This window comes from Hippocampus bargibanti, linkage group LG07, assembly GCF_051943395.1.
Source record: "Hippocampus bargibanti isolate YZ-2025 linkage group LG07, ASM5194339v1, whole genome shotgun sequence".
Lineage (NCBI taxonomy): Eukaryota > Metazoa > Chordata > Actinopteri > Syngnathiformes > Syngnathidae > Hippocampus > Hippocampus bargibanti.
The window spans coordinates 21,594,649-21,615,119 of record NC_142740.1 but is presented as its reverse complement, the minus strand read 5'-3'; the positions used below and the strand labels follow the sequence as shown (position 1 = coordinate 21,615,119).

The following is a 20,471-nucleotide window of genomic DNA, read 5'->3' as shown; positions in this document are numbered from 1 at the left end:
ATTTGTTTCTGAGACAGAGATATATTATTGGGGTTCTTGAAAATATGAGGCCCTTAGTTTGTCGTGGTATTATTTGAATTCTTTGTTGTCAGTGAAATGAATCTGTGTGCATCCTATAATAAACAGCCCTCCCTCTTTGCCCATGTGTGACTGAGATGGTGATATAAACAAAATGAGGAAGAAGGCAACTGGAAGGCTTGAGATGTATTTTCCCACCGTCAGTCTCACTAGAGTTTTGACTCAGCTGAGAGAAGGAAGTGGAGAAACCCAAGAAACCTGTTGAAGTTTTGTGAATTGTTAGCGGATGGTTCTGAGACTACACCAGGAAAAGAAAAATCTAAAATATTTTTTTTTATCAAGTGAAGGAGTAAGAAAAGAATGAAAGGTTATATTTTTTTCATAGAAGCACTGACTAACAAGTGTTTTTGTGGTAACGAAAGCCAAGGCTTACTTGTGAAGGAAGTCTGAAGAGTTTCAACAATATTCTTCTAGCCTCGAGTGATGACAGAAGTGTGGTTTTTGAATATCATGTGCTGAAATTGGAACCATCCTTCATAAGAGAAAACGGTATCAGGAAAATACAAGCTTTTGTTGAGACATGAGAGGCGGAGTGTAATCTTCCACAGTGATGGACGCAGAAGGAAGAGGCACACATGGAAACACATGGCTTTGAGAGTCAAAGGACAGAACAGGAAAATTGGGAGAGGAACAAGTCAACCATGAAACGTAACCATGTTGAGTGAATCCGAAAAGCTACGTACACACTGAGCTTCGATTTGGGTGAAAGTGACAAAGGGGGAGAATCAGCAGCCAAACAGTTAAGCAAGGACAAGACGACTTACCCTTCTTCTATCATGAAGCTGAAGAAAGTGGAGCGGCTATGCAGGGAGGTGTGGAAGAGCTGTCAGCAGGTCTGTTGCCGATGTATGACTAAGAACCAAGAAAATACAGTCCAAAAAAAAATCTGCTTAATTCTATTTATGTTATTGTGGATGGGTGAAGATACAGCACGAGGAAATTCATCTGCCGTTTTACTATGGCCAAAGCAGTCATGCTTGTGTTGGCATAGGGGTTGAATTCAGTGTTGTCATTATGAAAATTGGTTTGTTTGTAACCATAAAACATTAGACATTCCAGGCGAGTCACTCTCTGAAGGGATGTAAGGAGCTTCACACGCCTTTGACTGAAATGTATGTAGATAGACAATCTGGACTGGACTGGACTTGTTGTTATGGTTGTGACAGCAGGAAAATATTTCCCATCTGATGCTATCATACTGCTCCTCTCCCGTCCACCCATTTCCTGCTTAAACAAAGCAACAGGCAAACCTCCCCCAAAAAAACAAAGCAACTTTTTTCAGGTCAACACAAAAATGTTCTTTACAAAAATATGTTCAATACTCCCTGACTAGTCTACAAATGCTATTCTGATTAATCGTGCATTTCAGAAATAAGAATTTAAGCAGTAAATTCCATCTGTCTGTTCCATCGGTCTTTTTGCCTCAAGCTGTTGATTGAAAATGACTCCGATTTGGCCAGGCACGATCAGAATCATCTTTATTGCCAAGTATGTAGAACACACAAGGAATTTGTTTCCGGTAGAACACGCTGCACTAGTATCGTCGTCAAAAAAACTGCTAAGTGGCACTATACAGTTCCATTTTGGCTACTGTTGAAAGAGTTCAAAGAGTTAATGGCTTGGGGGAAGAAGCTGTTTAAATGTCTGCTGGATTTGGTGCGCATGGATAGGTAGCGCCTGCCTGAGGGGAGTAGCTGGAAAAGGTGGTGGGCAGGGTGCGGAGGGTCCAGTAGGATTTTCCGCGCCCTAGTTTGGATTCTTGCAGTGTGCAAGTCCTCGAGAGTGGGTAGGGCGGTGCCAATGATTTTTTCCGCCGTCCTAACTGTCCGTTGATGTCCGATTCATATGTTCCTTGAGTTTGAGCCAAATAAAAATGTCTGACAGTTAGTATGCCACAAACCTAATAATCAGAATGTTATGTTGAGACTCGTGGGCGAGCATATAACATTTTATCGTAAAGCCAATTTTCGACTTGAATTTCCGTTTTTTAGTGTCTAACTTTCGGATTACCATTCTGAGGGCAATTGTTGTTCTTTTCTCCAAAATTTTTATTTTTGTAAAAGAAACAGGATATTAATGACTGCTGTCAAACAATTCTTATATCTCACATGTCACTTTTTCACATTTTCTTTATTTTGCCCTGTTATTGACCTGTGACAAGAGAACATATATATATATATATATATATATATATTTGTCTTGCCTTCTGATTTAGGTCACAGTGTGGCAACAAATTATGAATAGACTTGAACCTCAACGACTTCAGGCAAACTGGCACATTTGTGGCATTCGCTATGAAAGCAGACATTTGTTCCTTTCTGTGAAAATGACGATATCGACATGCAGGGTTGAAGGATTGAAGAAAATCATTCATTTCCCACCTGATTTCACACAAGATGACTCAGTTGCTCTCGGGTTGGTTTTGTTTCTTAGAGGGATTATGCTATCTAGCTAATACAGTACAGTACTGCAATCTGGAGAATCTCAAGGGAATATGTGTTTCGTTGAAATTATTTTCAAATGTTTTGTGTTGAACATTAGACAATTAGCTGTGAAAAATATATTGGTCATTTTTGTGAAATCTCAGTGATTTTTTTTTTTTTTTTTGTGTTGAGTGTGATGGTGGTTGAACATGCCTGACTAATCTGTTTGTTGTCCTTTGCAGTTGGACCAGCTGGTTGTGGATGCTGCCAAAGAGAAGCGGGACATGGAGCAAAAACACTCCACTATCCAGCAAAAGGTACAGATTTGTTGTCCAACGAGGTGTCAAGATTTCATTCAACCATAGACTTCAGTAACCGAAACAGCAGTGAAATAATTGCAACATGAATGAAATGTGTCCTCTTCGAAATGGTGTGTTGTCCACTTTTTCTTCTTCTGCCAGGTTATATTTGTACCCTAACATCTCTCCTCCTCGTTTTACCATTTTAAATGCTATCCGTCTGCCAACACACTACCTCTACCCTTCTAACCAAATGTCCGATCCTCTTTTTCCTCAATTTCTTCTTCTTGCTTCAGGCTGCTTTACAGGTAAGCAATGCTTGGTCATCCTTGCCTTAATTTCTAAAATGTAGACCACAGGCATCAACAGAACACATCTGCAATTCATATTTTTATCATTTTATTACCAAATTTGATTCATTTTTTAGGACATTTCTACTACAGCATGTTTTACACAATGTTTCTATCCGTCTCAGGACAGTTGCTCAAGGTTTTGGTCACAACCAATCAGAGTTTAGCTTTAAATGTCGCTCAGAAAATAGGTGAGCCGTGATTCGTTTATCAGAGCCCTGAGCATCTGAGATACCATTTTCAGTCAGCGATAAAAAGGTTTCTTCAGCCGTCATCTTTATTTTTTTTTATCTTTATCTTTTTTTTAATCTTTTACTTCTCATCTGAGAGGCTTTGTCAGCGAACTAATAACATTTTCAGTCAGCACCGAGTAGCAAAATAGCTAACCACTGAGATGGATAAAAGCGAGTGGACAGGTTTTGCTGCCTACATATTCCACAAACACAATAGTAATTTGAATTCCGTGTTTTGGCTAGTGGGGCTGCATAAACATGCTAATGTAAAGAACATGTTTGAGTTGACTTCCACTTTAAACAGTTCGTGCATACCCGAAATATATTATATTTATCACTACCCAAGTGCCTTTGTTTTATTTCCAAATATTTCAATAATGAAAAGTTCAAATAAGGGACTTCCACTATTTTCTGAATCATTCCCACTGTGTGCATTACTCACCCAAGACATTATGGCCACAGGGGAAATAGCATGACTGCTTTCATGAGGGCTTTTCACGGCTTGTACTGAGGAAAGGCTGCCTGTGTAGCAACTAACCTCAATAGCATATAAATGTTTGATGACAGAGCTGTTTAGCACTGTCCCCTTTAATATCGGATCTCCAACACACCCACGCACACAGAAACACACAAACAGGCGCACAAGTGACCTTGAGAGCATCAGGCCTCAAGAGGAGGATCAGTAGCAGTGGCTGGCGCAGGCTTTGATACACACACACACAGCCAAAGGAGGAGTTATATTTGCTTCAGAAATTGTTATACTGTACTGCACAGAGATGCTCCACTTAAAAGAAGGCTTTTGATGCACAAGACATTTTGAGCCCATGAGGATGTAGCAAAAGATGTTCCATACTTGACAGGACTGTTGAAAATGAAGATTTTCAGTCGGTTCTACTATGTTTGGGATCTGGTGAGTCAGGCTACAATGTGCATTTGTGTACATATTTGTTCACATTTGATTCTGAGCCTGTTTGTGTCCATTACTGTTGATATATTTGTTTCTTACATTCAACCTGGATTATCTCTTCTATCGACAAATCTTTATTTAACTGGGCCAAGAAGTACATTTTTTCTTTTCTTTATTCTGTGTGACATTTAGGAGATGATGGAGTTCGACTCAGACCACCGAAACTTTTGTGCTTGGAGGTCATCCTCCGTACGTAGTATCACCGCATTGATTTCTGTGTGGTTTCATTTTGTAACGTGTCATTTTGGCATCTTCTCACTGTGGCCCTACTAACCAGCCAAGACTGCATTGCAGTGTTTGTCTACCTGATTGCACCCACGACTGCCCTTTCATTGAAGAGTACTCCAAGTAATCATGTCTTCATTTGGCATTTTGTTATGATGCATCTTTTTTTGCCATGCTGTTGTGAACCCATGTCATTGGATTGAAGTAAGAAGTAGTGTTGCACTTCATGCCTTTATTTTGTTAATCTCAATTATTAGTGATATGTGCATCCAAGTACGTGTGTACGTGGCTAAAACTTACTTTGACGTTACTTTTTGAGTAGCCTCCTCACTCAGACCAACTTTACGTTTCAGTCATGGTCCACCTGCTGAGTTTGTGTCTCATCTTAAGCAAGAGCTGGCAGGTTGAATGGATGTAGTTCTTTTCCCATTGCTGTCCTTTATTGTGCACCCAATAATAAACCTGAATTGTTTCTTGTGTGTCATGCGGACCATGATATTCACTTCTGCGCTAATTATACGTTACTTTCATGGAATTATCTTCCAGCAATTGCACCACTCACTGCGAGGTCTCAATATAAATTGAAAGAATTGGTGGTGATATACATTCGTCACACTTGAATCCAACATTTTGTAGGAAATCCCTGATTATTAGTATTTGCTCCAACAATGGAAAGTAAATGCTGGTATGTACGCTCCAGATGCGAGACTTACTCCATATTTCCCCCTAAGTCTTAACTTCAGGTAGATGTCACGGCCAGGTTTATTTCTGTCCATGAGTTGTGTAGCTTGTCATAGCCGTGATCGGCTGACAGGTCGCTTGCCCTTGATGGAAACTGAGTCCTCCAGGATGCGCATAATCACACACAATGCATGCATGCCAGTGTTCAGTGTCATTTGAAGCGCATGAAGCTGGAGGGGTTGTATCACTGTGTAACAAAAGAGCACTGAGATAGTCATACGAACCCTTGACCACACAGCCGATTGTTTTTGGTTGGCTGCATCTGACTGTGCCATGAATTGCATAGCAATAACAACGGCTGAGAGTTTCGGATTTAGTTTTGTCATTTGTTTTTCTCTAATTATGCCATCTGCAGGTGTATACTTTGGTCCATATTTTGTGCCAACAATGTAGTGTTGAGTTATAATTGTTTCACACCTCAGAGAGAAAGAGTGCATTTAAAGGCAAATCAAAGGGATCAAATTTAGACCTGACATTTTTTACTTCAAAACAAGATGTGTGTATGTGTGTGTGTGTGTGTTGTGGTCGATGTGACCATCAACACCACTCAACATTCGGGGGTAACTCAACTCAATACACTTCTTGATTGTCTTTGGGAAGAATGCAGCCTCACTCATCACCTGAAAGCAATCGGTTCCACCAGTGTTTCCCCCGATTGTGTCTTATTGTTGTGTTTAATTTTCTTAATTTGCATTGATTTTAATTAATCATTTCCCTTTCCCAACCCCCGCCTCGTGTAGGACTTTTCAACTGACGACACCAAGTTGGAATACAACGTGGATGCAGAGAATGGCATCGCCATGGAGGGTTATCTTTTTAAGAGGGCCAGCAATGCCTTCAAGACATGGAATCGGTATGACGGGACCAATTCAGATCATACGAATATGGACACATAGTAATGAATCAGGGATGTGAGACGAGGCTTATTTATGTTTTAGGGGGGTGTTGATATTGATCATATAAGGGCCAAATTAACCCAAACGGTATTGACATTAATTTGCCTTTGTTTTTAAAAAGAGAGCAAACCGATCAAGTACCTTATGGATTTCAGTCTGCTAACATTTTTGTGATAATCTTTCAGACGGTGGTTCTCCATCCAAAACAATCAGCTGGTTTACCAGAAGAAATTCAAGGTATGTCAAGTGACTCCCCGCTGGCCCACCTCATCAAGTACATATACACATCATTTTTCTAGACTAACAGAATCTTTCAGCACTAAATCGATGTTACATACCATTCCAAACTGGCAGTTTGTGTGACCGGTCACATTTATCACCTATAGGTTTCATGTGAAGGGAGAATAACATTGCCCTTTTTGAATTTTAGCATGGGTGTGACAGATCATCAAATCACTGCACGTGACTTTTATAGATTCAACCAGGGCGTCTTTATCAAGTGAAATAAATATACATTTGGAGGACCCACTGTTTTTGATGTTACTCCAGGACAACCCAACGGTGGTCGTGGAAGACCTGAGGCTATGCACGGTCAAACATTGTGAGGATTTAGAGCGCCGCTTTTGTTTCGAAGTGGTGTCACCCACCAAGTAAGTGCACACAATAAAATGCACAGAACACAAAGACTGCACCGCCACATTAACTAATGAGGTACATGTGGTTACTTTGTCAATAATAATGAGCACAGGAGTATGTAAAATCAGTAATGTACCAACATCCTACCACAAGACATGCACACACTGACACACACGCCCGTGCACATGAAGCAGGTAGTAGTTATGCGTCGCTTGCTTTTCCTCAATAGGAGCTGCATGATGCAAGCAGATTCTGAGAAGCTGCGACAGGCGTGGATCAAAGCAGTCCAGAACAGCATCGCCACTGCCTTCCGCGACAAGGGTGATGACACAGAGGTAAACACGCACAAACACAAAGGCAGACTGCATGGAACATTTGCTTTTTTTAAAATACACCTGGCTGACATTGGGTGGAATGGAAAATGTTGGAATAATATCAATAGCACATTTTATTGACTAATCTGTACTTCTCAAATTTAAGATATTCCTCATAATAGCGTGTGTTCATTTGCATAATTGTTCATTTGTGTACCACCAATTTTGAAGTGTCATGATTCGGTGAGGACTGTTTCAACAAATAAGATAACTGTTTCTTTGCTGTGTGACTGACACAGAAGCTGGACAGGAAGTCTTCCACATCAACTGGGAGCTTAGACTCGAGCGGGGAACCCAAGGAAAGATCACTAAAAGGGGAGAGCGCCCTGCAGAAAGTTATCACCATTCCAGGCAACGCTTGTTGTTGTGACTGCGGCCAACCAGATCCACGTTGGGCCAGCATCAATCTCGGCATCACACTTTGTATCCAATGCTCTGGAATTCACAGGTAACAATATCACAATACAGACATTTTAAAGGTTTTTCTGGAGTGAATGACGGCAAATATAAAACTTAATCATACCAAAAGATGGCGTTTGGAGGGAGCCCATTTAGTTGCTTACAAGTATTATTAATGTGAACTAAAGAAGTAGTAGTAGTAGAGCATCACATTAACTGTATTATTAGGCGTGTTAGACTTCATACCAATGAAGTTTCAACATACAAACAGAGGTAATCACTTGGTGTCAATTTTTTTCATGTGCAGAAGTCTGGGAGTTCATTTCTCAAAGGTCCGGTCACTGACTTTGGATTCATGGGAGCCAGAACTGCTTAAGGTATTTTAAGGACAGTGTTCATCAACAAATGCTTAATACCCTTTTACCATACACCGTTCCTACTTTGCATTAACTACTTTGCATGCATTTTCAATCAGCTTTCTTTCTTGCTTGCTTTTCATTCTTTTTTTTTTTCTTTCTTCAAGTGTCTGCAGGATCTGTTCAACCCTAAAGTGTGTTTTCCTTCTCTCTCTTTTAACCCATCTTTCACAGCTAATGTGTGAACTTGGAAATGGAGTTATTAACCAGATATATGATGCTCGGCGAGAGGAACTGGGAGCAAGAAAACCACAGCCAGGAGACCCAAGGTATAGTTTGCTTGGGAAAGAATTATGCATTAATATTTTTTTTAACAAAATGAAAAATAATCCCATTCTGTACTTAGGTGAAATTAAAATATTGAATGTAACTATCTTTTAAGACAAACATTATGCTGATCAAAGTTCCTTAGAGTGCATATTTGGATAATATTTATGGGTCACTATTATATTTCAGGCTGTATTAACCAATGATACAGCACACACCAGCCAGTTTTAACCAAATTTTGAAGGATTCCCAATTGTGTCATTTGCTATTCTCCTTTCCCAGACATGAAGTCGAGGCCTACATCAAAGCCAAGTATGTGGATCGTAGGTTCGTGCGCAGGCCGTCTGATGAGGAGCTTCAGAGAAAGGTGGTGTCCCTCAGCAAACAAGAGAAGAGACTTAGCAGCAGTTCTGAGCACCTTCCCCCAAGACCGCCGCCGCCTACCCCCAAACTGCGACCTGGTTCCAACACATCTCGACAATCAGGTCAGTGGAATCACGAGTTGAAAGCGGCGACTCATACTTGGAGGGAGTGTATTACCACTTGTTTCTGAAGCCTTTTGTCAAACTTGGCGATTTGAGTGTCGTGACGGTTTTGTGGGTGAGAGAAATGATGACACCACATTTTAAGAGTCACTCTTCCTTCCCTCATCGCAGCCTGTCCCATTTCCCTGCAATCTGTGTGCTTTTTTTGCACTGCTGTGAACAAGCCTTTTGGCATAGTGTATATTCCCTGTGAACAGCATATGTCTCAGCTGTGTTTGCCTCCCATTGCCTCTTTCGAGTCTGACTCCTCCAGTGTCAGCTGAGCAGCTACTCTTAACTATTTCTGCCTTTCTCTGATTCTCTCTCTCTCTCTCTCTCTCGTTCGTTGTTCTCTGCTACTGGACTAATCCCTGCTCCACTGCCTTTCCTCAAATCGCCGTTCCCATGCCCAACTGCCCTCCTTCAACCTGTGCTACCAAATATCCCATGCCCCAAATTCCATCATCCCTTGCATAGCTGTTGCCAGTGGCTCGGAGGCCCGGCGGGACTCTCTCTTCTGTCCTGACGAGCTTCATTCACTCTTCTCCTACTTTGACAACTCCAACAAGCTCAGGAGCCGTAAGTATTCAGTGTTATAGTCTGGCCTGCTTCTCCATCCCATCTGTCCATTTGACTTTCGCTAAATTGGAGGCTGTTATCCTAACAACCCTTCACCCTTTTGCCTTGTCCTCCTTCTCCCAGACTCTACTAATTGAGGATTTCTTTGTGGGAAGAAAATTATTCCATGTTGTCTTTTTCCTGGGGGAGGGAATGATCTCACACACGGCGGTGGTTCGCAGATTAATATACACTGTGTCTTTTATGTTGATGTGATCTAAGCGCTTGTTGTTAAAGCGCAATATAAATCAATCTGTATTGTATCTAGAAACCGAATTATTGAAATGTGTCCTCACACATCTTATGTTTCCTGTGCATGTTACAATTGTAATATCTAGAATAATGTACACAGTTTTATTCATAGGTACCTATGATTACACAAGATGACTAATCATAAAATCGCGACTCAATTAGCACATATGTCAAGCGAGTATTCAGCATCATATTACTCAACAAACCATTTTTTATTGCGGTAAAACTCAGTCTGTCTTAAAAACAGAGGTACAAAATATGATGGGTATTCTAGCAAGTTCTAACAAGTCATTACATTAAAAATTAGGTAAATCAAATCTAACTTTTTAAGTTGTTTTACATACATTGATGGTCTATTTCTTTCTCCGCAGTCAAAAGCGCCGACAGTGGAATCCAGCATAGTGCTGATGGCAGCAGGGAGATGCTGGCCACCACCCCCTCCAATAGTAGTTTGGCCGAGACAGGTGAAAATAAATAAATAAAATGCAGTCTTCTGATAAACGGATTCATCATCTCGAACCGAAACTAGAGCCATATCCACTTGAACTTTAAGAAAGCAAAAAGTTATGTTTGGTGGTTTCAATTTTTACAAACATCCAATTGTGGGGTGAAAAGCTTTTATTAAAATCTGTGTCATCAACCGTGTTTTCCGGTGTATAAGGCACGCCCAAAAGCTTTCATTTTCTTCAAAAAATGACCCTGTCCTTTATGCGCAGGTGCGGCTTTTATGTGAAGTAATATTGAGGCACAACAGGTCTCTCAACTACTGTTAGCAGCCATCGACCCCATTTCTCCCCGTAGAAGTAGTGCATAACCCCCAGCCTCTACAGAAGCGCCTTATAATGTGGTGCGCATTATATTTGGAAAACGTTTACATATTTATATTATTTGTATTTATAAATTGTATTTACATTCATTGAAGGTGCGCCTTATACTCCAGTGTGCCTTATGCAGTACTGCATATGGAAAAAGTTTGAAAATCCACCATTCAGTGGGAGTGCACATTATACTTTGGTGCACATTATACACCAGAAAATATGGTACTTTGGCTAGAAAATAGAATTGTCTGCCATACGATGTGGTCATTCATTCAGTTTGAAAAGGGTCAATGTTGATCTACTACCTTTATTATTAAGATGTTGCTGAGACTCCGCCCATGCCCATGCCAGCCACCTTGCCGCCGCCATCTCCTTGTAAGGAGACAGTGTTCTACGAACCCAAGGAGTACAGTTCAGGTCTTCAGCTCTACTGGGCTTCATGTGCTCGCAGTCTACCTGACATGGCTGAGGCACTGGCCCACGGAGCCCAAGTCAACTGGGTCAACACCGAAGACGACAAGAGAACACCGCTCATCATGGCCGTGCGAGGGGTAAGCAGGCTTTACCAACCCGTTGAACTACAATTTGAGTCTGACATCTGAATTAGCAAATAAATTAACAACTAATAAATAGTATGTGTGTGTGTTGTATACATACAATAAATAGAGATACTATGCATAATATACAGTCTTTTTCTGAACAAATACAGTTTGACTGATGTTTCATTCCAGGGCTCATTGGTGACCTGCGAGTTTTTGCTCCAAAACGCCGCCAATGTAAATCAGCAGGATGCTCAAGGTCGAGGACCTCTTCACCACGCCACCATGCTGGGACGCACAGGGTTGGTCATCGGCACTCTCCGTCTCATCAATGAAACACAATGGCACAGTATGCATTGACTTCGTCTCCCTTTCAGGCAAGTGTGTTTATTCTTGAAGAGAGGGGCCAATCAAAACGCTGCAGACATTGAAGAAAAAACCCCGCTGGCCATCGCAGTGGAAGCGGCTAACGCAGACATCGTTACTTTGTGAGTTTTTTACTTTCACCACAGTCCTTATATTTTCCATTAACTGCATTAAAATCTAATTCGTTTTGTTTAACCGTGAGAACACCACACATGATTTTCTGGGTTCTCTTTCCATCATTGCAATGAACTGCGACTCACTGTGAGCTGGTTGTTACCACTAAAATCTAAAGGTGCCAAATCATGAGGTGTATCGTAGAGGTGAACTGGTCTGATGACAAACTTGCCTCTAAGCCCTTGGTTATGGGGGAGAGCCTCCAGCTCACCCGCAACCCTCATGAAGACAAGCAAAGTTGAAAAAGTACAGCTGGATGAGTCTTAACCGTCATTACCTCAAACCAATTTCGTGCACTTGCACATTTTAATCTCTTGTCCGTTTCCTTATCGCCATGAATCTACCACAAGGTGTCACTATATGGTCAGAGTCAGAATCAGCTCTCATACGCAAAGCTGAGCTGCCTGAAACTTGAATGTTGATCACAGATCAGAATCCTTCTCATGCCATTAACTTTCCTTTCTTCTTGCTCCGCAGGCTGCGATTGGCCAAGATGAATGAGGAGATGCGCGAAGCGGAGGGTCCCTACAGCCAGACAGGTCAATATAACACCAATGGCCCTACTGAGATGCAGTACAGGAGGTGTATGCAGGAGTTTATCAGTCTGCAGCTGGATGATACCTAATGCACAGTACTAGTGTGTCACAAAAAATGGGATTGGATTGGGTGGGGAGGGCTTACCAGGAGATACAGGGCCTACTTCGAAGATATTTTTCTGAGGAGTCGCAGTTTGAGTTTTCAATAACTGAATTCTTTCTTCAGATGCTTTGTACAAATTGGAGGGATTTTGCTTGTTGAGACACTTGCAATTAATGGACAATAGTCAGTGCCTGTGCCTTGGGATGGTTCAGCATCAGTGGCAGTGCCGCACTGTTTTGTTTCAACGCAGAACGCTCATTGTGATGAAATACATCCTGGTGGCAACATTATGAAAAGCTTTTCTCAAATATTACATGGAGGTTGCCTGCATCTTCCCTTTAAATTCGAGGAGGTCACAGTTTCTGATTTTCCATGATTACTTCTTTACATTTCCTGCTCCGTCTCTCCCCACAAGAGACATGGTCACCTCAGTCTTTCGGCAAATACGTCTCCATTTTAGTACTGTAGTGCAATTATAGTATATACTAGGGCATTATTTTTTTAAGTGAGAGTTCCTCTTTGTTTGTTTGCTTGCGACTCAACATGTCTTTTCACTCATTCACTGCCAGTCTTGCAAAAATGTGTCCACTCCAGTGGCACTCCAGTTGGAGTCTAATGGCACTCCATGTCACGTTTTTCAATTCCCGAATACATTTGGGAATGCAGTGAATGAGTTAATCTCCCAATGCTACTTTGTTGTTGAATGTCCATACAAGAAGCATCTTTCTGTTGCGACTTTGATGTGCAGCAATCTCTTATTTTCTTTCCAACAATTCTGTTGTGTATAAACATTTCAAACATGGAAACAAATATCTTTTATGCTTGCCATTGAACAGGAAAAAAACGAATGTTGAACCAAAGTTTCACTGATTGTGATGATATGACAGCGTCGAAAATCTGAAGCGTTTCTTTGTGCTAATCCAAATATTATGGCAGGAAATCCAGAATTGTAAAAAATGACTGATAGTCACGATTGTTGCTTTTCATGCTAATCAGGAGTTAATTAAGCTTTTGATAGTGAAAAATGATGGCGGCACACAACAGTTACAAGAGATGGACCCCGTTTTCATCTGTTGTTGCTGTTCCATGCAGCTTCAAATATTTGGATAGCGCACAAGCACTTTGATTAAAGGAGCAGCGTGTAGGATGCTGGATGCCCCCCCCCTCCACACACACACACACACACACACACACACAAATTATTGTCTGTAAATCTTTTTCCCCCAAATGACAGAAATGTGTGAACATTTTGTTAAGCCTCCAAGTCTGTTCTGGGGTGGGGGGGGGTTGTCCTCTGTTGATGAACTGGCATAGGTATGCATTTTGATTCGGCATCAGAAAACTTGATTATTGTTTGCTTTATATGGCGTTGAAGTGTCCATTTACGTATCTATAGTGGCTGTCCTCATTATGCTTTTAGTTGCTTTGTCAGTCAAATGATCCTTTCTTTCAAATATTGCACAGTAATAAAAAATAATGACTGTTGCACGAGGACCTCCCCAACTTCGACACATTGGCCCTTTAGTTGATGATAATGCTGCAGCGCCCTGTGGTACTGCACTGTTGAATGCCTTTGCACTGTGCAAAAATGTGTCCACTCCAGTGCCAAGGTTTTTGTCATTGTCACTTGAATTCAGACGTATTGGTTTATATAGCGCTTTAACAACAGCTGAAGCTGGAACAAAGAGCTAACATGGAAAAAAGGGGAACGCTGCCCCTTGTGGAAAAGAAAAAAAAACATTGCCATGGCCAGCGCTTCATCGTCACCCAAGCATGAAAAAACAAAACCCGAACAAATTCAGGAATGGCGCTCTACGTCATATTTTCAATTCCCGAATAAAATGGCAGTGAATTAGGTAAGCAATCGTGTCATTTTGGGGAGAAGCAGTTTTTGGACTTGTGACCCGACAGAAGCCAAGTCATGTCTTAGCGTGAGCTGTTAAAAATACAAAATGAGTGCTGATTGCTGATTTCTGACTCCTGACTGTTGGTGCTTGCACATCTCAAGAGCAGTGGGCAATCACGCAAAAGGGGAGACCAACAAGTGATTTGATGCCATCATCCTCATTTCCTCATTCGCTAGATGAGGGCCTCCTCGCCAATCGCTCAATCAGATGATGAACGACGCTGCTCATTAGAGACAAGCCGTCTCATCACTTCTTTTGTCTGCTCACCTTCATCTGCAATCAACACATTTGAACCTATATCAAAGTCAATATGGTTTCAACTTGAGAAATAGTTCCTTTTGGGGGGCAAAATGCTTTTGAATGGCGAAAGAGCTTTTGGTTGTTTCAATTGGTGTAAAATCCCACTCTGGAATTTGTGCCTTTTTGTTTTTTGGTGTGATACCCCAAATGTATTTGTTGTCAATATAAGCTTGCACTTTAAACTCAATACAGTTTTTAAAACAATAAGCTAACTTCTTATGTGTGAGTGTCTGCTTGCTTCTTGCTTCTTCTGCTCCATTTTTTGTGCTCTCTGGGCCTGCTTTCACTTTCATATGTGCAGCCACGCTGGTGCTCTGACAGGTATGGCTGACTCTTCTTTTCCCTCCCGCTTCGTCTAAATTATGACTCTTTTGTCCCCCCCATCTACTTTGCTGTCTGATCATTTTTTCATGTCATGTCATTTTCACTTTGATGTGATATATTATAGATATATCGATGAAAAGGTTTCTTCAGCCGTCATCTGTACTTCTCTGAAGGTGTCAGACGTTTCGCTTCTCATCCAAGCGGTTTCGTCAGCGAACTAAAATTTTGCTGGCACCACTGGCCCTATATATATATGAGAGGGAGGGGGAGGGAGGGACATAGAGATGCATTCATGCATTGATTGGTGCACCCGTGCATAGAGAGATGCATTCTTGCATTGATTGATGCACCCGTGCATAGAGAGATGCATTCGTGCATTGATTGATGCACCCGTGTATAGAGAGATGCATTCGTGCATTGATTGATTGATGCACCTGTGCATTGATGGATGCACCCGTGCATTGATGGATGCACCCGTGCATTGATGCGTGCACCCGTGCATTGATGCGTGCACCCGTGCATTGATGCGTGCATTCGTGCATTGATGGATGCTTTCGTGCATTGATGAATGCATTCGTGCATTGATGCATGCATTCGTGCATTGATGCATGCATTTGTGCATTGATGGATGCATTCGTGCATTGATGGATGCATTCGTGCATTGTTGGATGGATTCATGCATTGATGGATGCATAGAGTGATTGATGGATGCATTCATGCATTGATTTATGCATAGAGTGATTGATGCATTGATTGATGCATAGAGTGATTGGTGCATTGATTGATGCATAGAGTGATTGATGCATTGATTGACGCATAGAGTGATTGGTGCATTGATTGATGCATAGAGTGATTGATGCATTGATTGATGCATAGAGTGATTGATCGATCGATCGATCGATCCAGAGGTGGTGGTGCCAGACCTCTGCTATGATAGGTCCCTCTGCTATGATAGTTCCCTGCTCTAAGGTTGGGGGGGGGGGACAGAGGACTATTCCACTGATTACTTCTATTGTCCTTACTGATTATGGTCTATGACTGGCCTGATTGCTCCACTAGCTCTGGTATCACCGCATCAGCATGATTAAGCCTATGTGGTAACAAGCTCACAAGTGTGTTGTCAGCACGATCCCAATTAAACCTCACACCACCATGGCAATTTAGTGACTCCACTTTCAAACCATCTATTTTCTTTTCACTTTGATGGTTGACTTTGTGAGGAAAGTTTGGAAGATTAACTCACAATTTAAAAAATATTAACTTTGAGTGATATTTTCTTACTTAAACGTTCAAACTTTGTTGCAATGGCTTTTAATGGCAACGTTTTTACAAGAGGCACTCGAGGGTAGGATATGGGCAGTTTTGTTTCAAATTCTAAATTTCATACATCATCAACATTATATGCGATTTGACATGACCTGATCCTTCGGACTCCTTTGGTTGAAGTCCCTCAAAGGGCTTGTCACAATAGATCCTCGCCCCAAAAAAGCCTTGAAACTGATCTTTAGAGTGTATTCTGTTTTCAAATTTGCCTCAGGGAGTGAGACATGATGCTTTACGTAGCCAATATTTGATGGCAAATCAGACACCTTACACGCAGGGTGCTACCAAGTGGGTTTTAGGGCATTGGGTTAACGGCCATAGCTTTTTTTCAGGATGCGTAGTCCTAAATTGTAGCTGTCAGTCAGTCATTATTCATCATTTGTTTCTCAATATACATATATATTTATTTGTGGCATTTACTTTGATATAGTTTTTTTCATTTCTTGAGTCTTTTGTGTTGTGTCTCTGTTCCATTCGTTTATTCATGTCCATATTGAAATATATAGATGCACTTACATTTATCCATGTGGTAAGCCACAACCATGTCGTTGTCAATAGATATCTCGATCCAGATATTCCACATATGACAACATAAAACGTGACATTATTTCTGCATTCTTTGAAGGCAATTGTTTGTGTTTTACTTGCGGCAGGAGATGAAACCTACCAGGACATCTTCCAGGACTTTACCCACATGGCCTCCAACGACCCGGACAAGCTGAATCGCTACAAGCACTACGATCCCCAGAGACCTTGACGATGGACTGCTCGGTGGCCCTTTCCGTTTGATTCCAATGTTTGACATCAAATGGAATTCTTTGGACTCGGCAATGCCTGCTTGTAAGCATAGGTTGAGCATGAAAGTGAAGGCCCAGCGTTGGATGCCGACCTTAAATCAAGCAAGTGAAAGGTAGGCTGTTGAAACCTGATGAGCTCCTTCGGCTCACCGAGAAAATCGCTTTTATATTTGACTCCTACGTTGGACCTTTTTTTCCAAACTTTTAATTTGCACAAATCAGATTGTCTTACGTGACCACCAGTGTTTACCTCAGGGTAAGACGTGTGTGTATGTACAAGCGCGTGTGTGTGTGTGTGTGTGTGTGTGTGTGTGTGTGTGTGTGTGTGTGTGTGTGTGTGTGTGTGTGTGTGTGTGTGTGTGTGTGTGTGTGTGTGTGTGTGTGTGCGCGCGCGGGTGTGTGTAAGATGACAAAAGCATTCAACTTCTAGACATGATATTGTCCACACATTTGAAATTCATTTTATGTCATTTAGTTTGATTTGTCGTCTTGAAAAGGGCTACGACCGACGCTTTTAAGTGAGCGTTTATCATTGCAACATGAAGTCTGACTAGAAAAAAAAGAAAGAAAAAATGTCTCTGTTTGGCATATTTTTGTCAAATTGTCAAAAGTCAGATTCCAATCTTTTGTGCTAGTCTCATACATGTTTATGTCCTTGTTGTGTTCCATTGAAAATGAAACAAGTTGGGATTTAAAAAAAACATGTTTGTATGCGTGTGTGCGTGCGTGTGTGTGTTTGTGTGTGTGAGCAAGAGAGAGATACATACACACACTATACACAAATGTTGACATTGTTCACCGGTACTTGAATGGAATTTGTGTGTATTCTTTTGTTCTTTTTAACATGTATGTCATTGTATATCATTAGCAACATTATAGCTGGACTTCAATTCAGTGATACCTCAGCTTATGAACGTAATTGGTTCCCAGAAAGGGTGTGTAAGGCAAAAAGTTTGTATGCCGAATATTTATTTCCCATAAGACACCATTAAAAATTTGAATAATCCGTTCCCAGGTCCTCATAAAACAATTTTCTACTAAATAAGCCTTAAAACTACACAAAATATACCTTGTTTTATGTATAATAAATGTGTTATTGTATTGTAATTAAAGAAATAAATTGTACTGTATAACAAAGTCATTCATTTACGTTTGTGATGGTCATTGATGTAGTTGCCTCTTGATGATATCTGAGTGGAGTTGCTGTGCTTTCTCAGCGATGATACCAACACTCATTGTCCCTTGCTAGCTGCTTTTCGTTAATCCAAATCAACAGTTTTTCAACCTATTCTATTGCCTGACACTGTTGCTTAAACACAGAAACACCCTTAGCTACACGTAGCAATGGTCAACTTAGCATACTGTTTTTTTTTTCGATGATCTCCTTCTGCTCATCCGTAATTTTCTTTAATGTCATCTTCGGCTTAACACGAGCCTGTGGTGGGGTCTTTTTCGGTCCCATAATAGCAAAAGTACTCCACTCGATAACAAACCACATCTGCACTGGGGTGTGGAAAACTAGTCCACCAGCCACCGTGGCGCTGTTCGACCCGTGGTTTGGTGTTCATCCGCCGAAACCTAGTCCGCCAGCCACCGTGGGTGGCGCTGTGTGGTTTGGTTCGTCCGCCGAAAACTAGTTTGTATGCCAAGATTGTATTCTCGCAAATTTAATGTTCGTCAGTGGAAAAGTTCGGGAACCAAAGCGTTCGTAAGCCGAGGTAACACTGTATATTTAAGTACACAAACTGATGAATTGTGTTACTTCATGAGTGTGAAGCACAGCCATATAGTCCCTTTTGTGAAAAAATAACCGCCCGACCATATCATATCATACTTGTATTATGTCCAAAAAAAACAAAATGTTCGCGTGACTTTTTGTATTGAATTGAAAGTCGCTAAGTATGTATCATTTCAAATAACTTTGTGGATGGAAATAATTGTCCACAAATGTGCCAGCAATATGTCCGATGAGCTCCAGCGCCGAAATGGGGTGTATTTTGTCATCTGTTTGAGAACGCAAGTAAAACCAACTAAAGTCATGTGAGTCCTCAACCGTGTATTCCTTTCTGTAACTTGTGACCCTGTGTTTGCGACATTTGTAATCGCTCAATGAAACCAACGTTGAACTTTTTAACAGCCAATATTCAATGTTTTTTTTTTGTCACACCATACAACAGCAGTCCCCAACCCCCGGGCCTCGGATAAGCAGAGGGCTTTAAAAAAAGCTTAGAATATCAGGTTCCCCATCCCTTTAAAAAAGCTTACAGTATATTATAAGCTTTTCTTAAAGGGGTCGGGAACCTTTTTGACTAAGAGAGCCATAAAAGTAAAGTATTTAGAAATGTTTTTCAGTGAGAGCCACATGCAAACACGCACGCAAACACACACATGATTTCAACAAAATGTCAGAATGTATTATTTAAAATAACTTTGTGATAACACTCGCCATTAATATTGTTTTTTTCCGTTCCACGTGAATGGTAAAAATCCAGCCAAAAGATCGGAATGAAAGTCAATTTGCCGAGTCCATATGCGAAGTTACTGCTAACTGCACACAGCTCATTAGCTTACATGCAGAAGTATATTGATGCTAACGTTAGCATGGGGCTTGTCAAAGTGCCACTGACATTCGACTGTTTCATCGATTCGACTGTGTCATTCATGGTATTGTTTCTTTGCAAATTAGAACCACGGCAGAACATTTTCTCTCCACAAAGGTGAATCCTTCGGTCCCATTCAACCTGAAGTGTATGATGCTCGTCAACTTTTTTTAAAGGAGCCGTTTACCTGGTTTGACATGAACGGCAACTAGGTCAGTATCATCCAATCAAAATTGTTCTTTGAACATCAACCTTAGGTCAGTATCAACCAATCAAAATGGCACTTCCCGCCAACTGCCGCCCAAACAAGAAATGAACAGCGAAAAAGCAAGAATATATATTTAGTTTTATCAGCGAGCCAGATGGAATTTTCAGAAGAGACATATATGGCTCGCGAGCCATTGGTTTATTGGTTGACCCCTGGCTTATATGATTACTCTCTTTGTTTCCTGAATGTGATTGGTTGATTTCTTAAATGCCACATCCTGTTATGAAAAACTGCCAGGAAAAAAAATAGTTTTACAGATCATGTCAATTGTGGGAAAAAAAAACAGTTGTACAATATTTGTTTTTTTTTAAACATAACCCAAACCTCACATTTGAACAGCAATGTGTTGGCTTTTCATGTATGCTCTTTAATAAAGCAAAGAAATAGAGGTTAAATATCCATTTTGCTCGTAGGAGGTGGGGGCCATGTAACTGTTGTTTGGACAGACAGAGGGAAAAGGATTTTTGGGCAAAGATGTTTGATTGTAATGTGTGTCGGCCTACACACGTACACGCACACAAGCTCTCGCCTTGTTCTGCTTTTTTTCCAGAAAGTTTGCGGTGTGCTCGCCTGTGGAGGAATAAAGGACCACCACATGAGATGTTCCTCTCCATAAAACGACGTTGGGAGTCCGAAGCTGACTTACATCAACGCTTGCAATTGTCATCCCTTGACAAAGTTAGTACTAATTGCACACAACCTTTGGTACGTGTGTCCA

At 41.1% G+C, this 20,471-nt stretch overlaps 1 protein-coding gene across 5 annotated transcripts in view; it reads left to right on the top strand.

Moving 5' to 3' along the window:
* Positions 1–18,924, top strand: part of acap2b (ArfGAP with coiled-coil, ankyrin repeat and PH domains 2b) — a 40,528-nt gene extending 21,604 nt beyond the window's left edge. Inside the window, exons 9-26 of one of the 5 annotated variants that reach the window (XM_089001385.1) lie at positions 2,744–2,818; positions 3,097–3,108; positions 4,483–4,539; positions 6,057–6,169; positions 6,398–6,449; positions 6,762–6,862; positions 7,078–7,183; positions 7,462–7,670; positions 7,929–7,998; positions 8,212–8,306; positions 8,587–8,789; positions 9,306–9,407; positions 10,070–10,162; positions 10,835–11,067; positions 11,248–11,357; positions 11,433–11,543; positions 12,073–12,134; positions 16,742–18,924. In XM_089001385.1, the coding sequence (XP_088857511.1) occupies positions 2,744–2,818; positions 3,097–3,108; positions 4,483–4,539; positions 6,057–6,169; positions 6,398–6,449; positions 6,762–6,862; positions 7,078–7,183; positions 7,462–7,670; positions 7,929–7,998; positions 8,212–8,306; positions 8,587–8,789; positions 9,306–9,407; positions 10,070–10,162; positions 10,835–11,067; positions 11,248–11,357; positions 11,433–11,543; positions 12,073–12,134; positions 16,742–16,845 (1,908 nt within the window). In that variant the 3' untranslated portion in view covers positions 16,846–18,924. The remainder of the gene's footprint in view (positions 1–2,743; positions 2,819–3,096; positions 3,109–4,482; positions 4,540–6,056; positions 6,170–6,397; positions 6,450–6,761; positions 6,863–7,077; positions 7,184–7,461; positions 7,671–7,928; positions 7,999–8,211; positions 8,307–8,586; positions 8,790–9,305; positions 9,408–10,069; positions 10,163–10,834; positions 11,068–11,247; positions 11,358–11,432; positions 11,544–12,072; positions 12,135–16,741) is intronic. The other 4 variants (XM_089001386.1, XM_089001388.1, XM_089001389.1 and 1 more) reach the window with 4 other exon arrangements.
* The last annotated feature ends 1,547 nt before the right edge of the window (positions 18,925–20,471 follow it).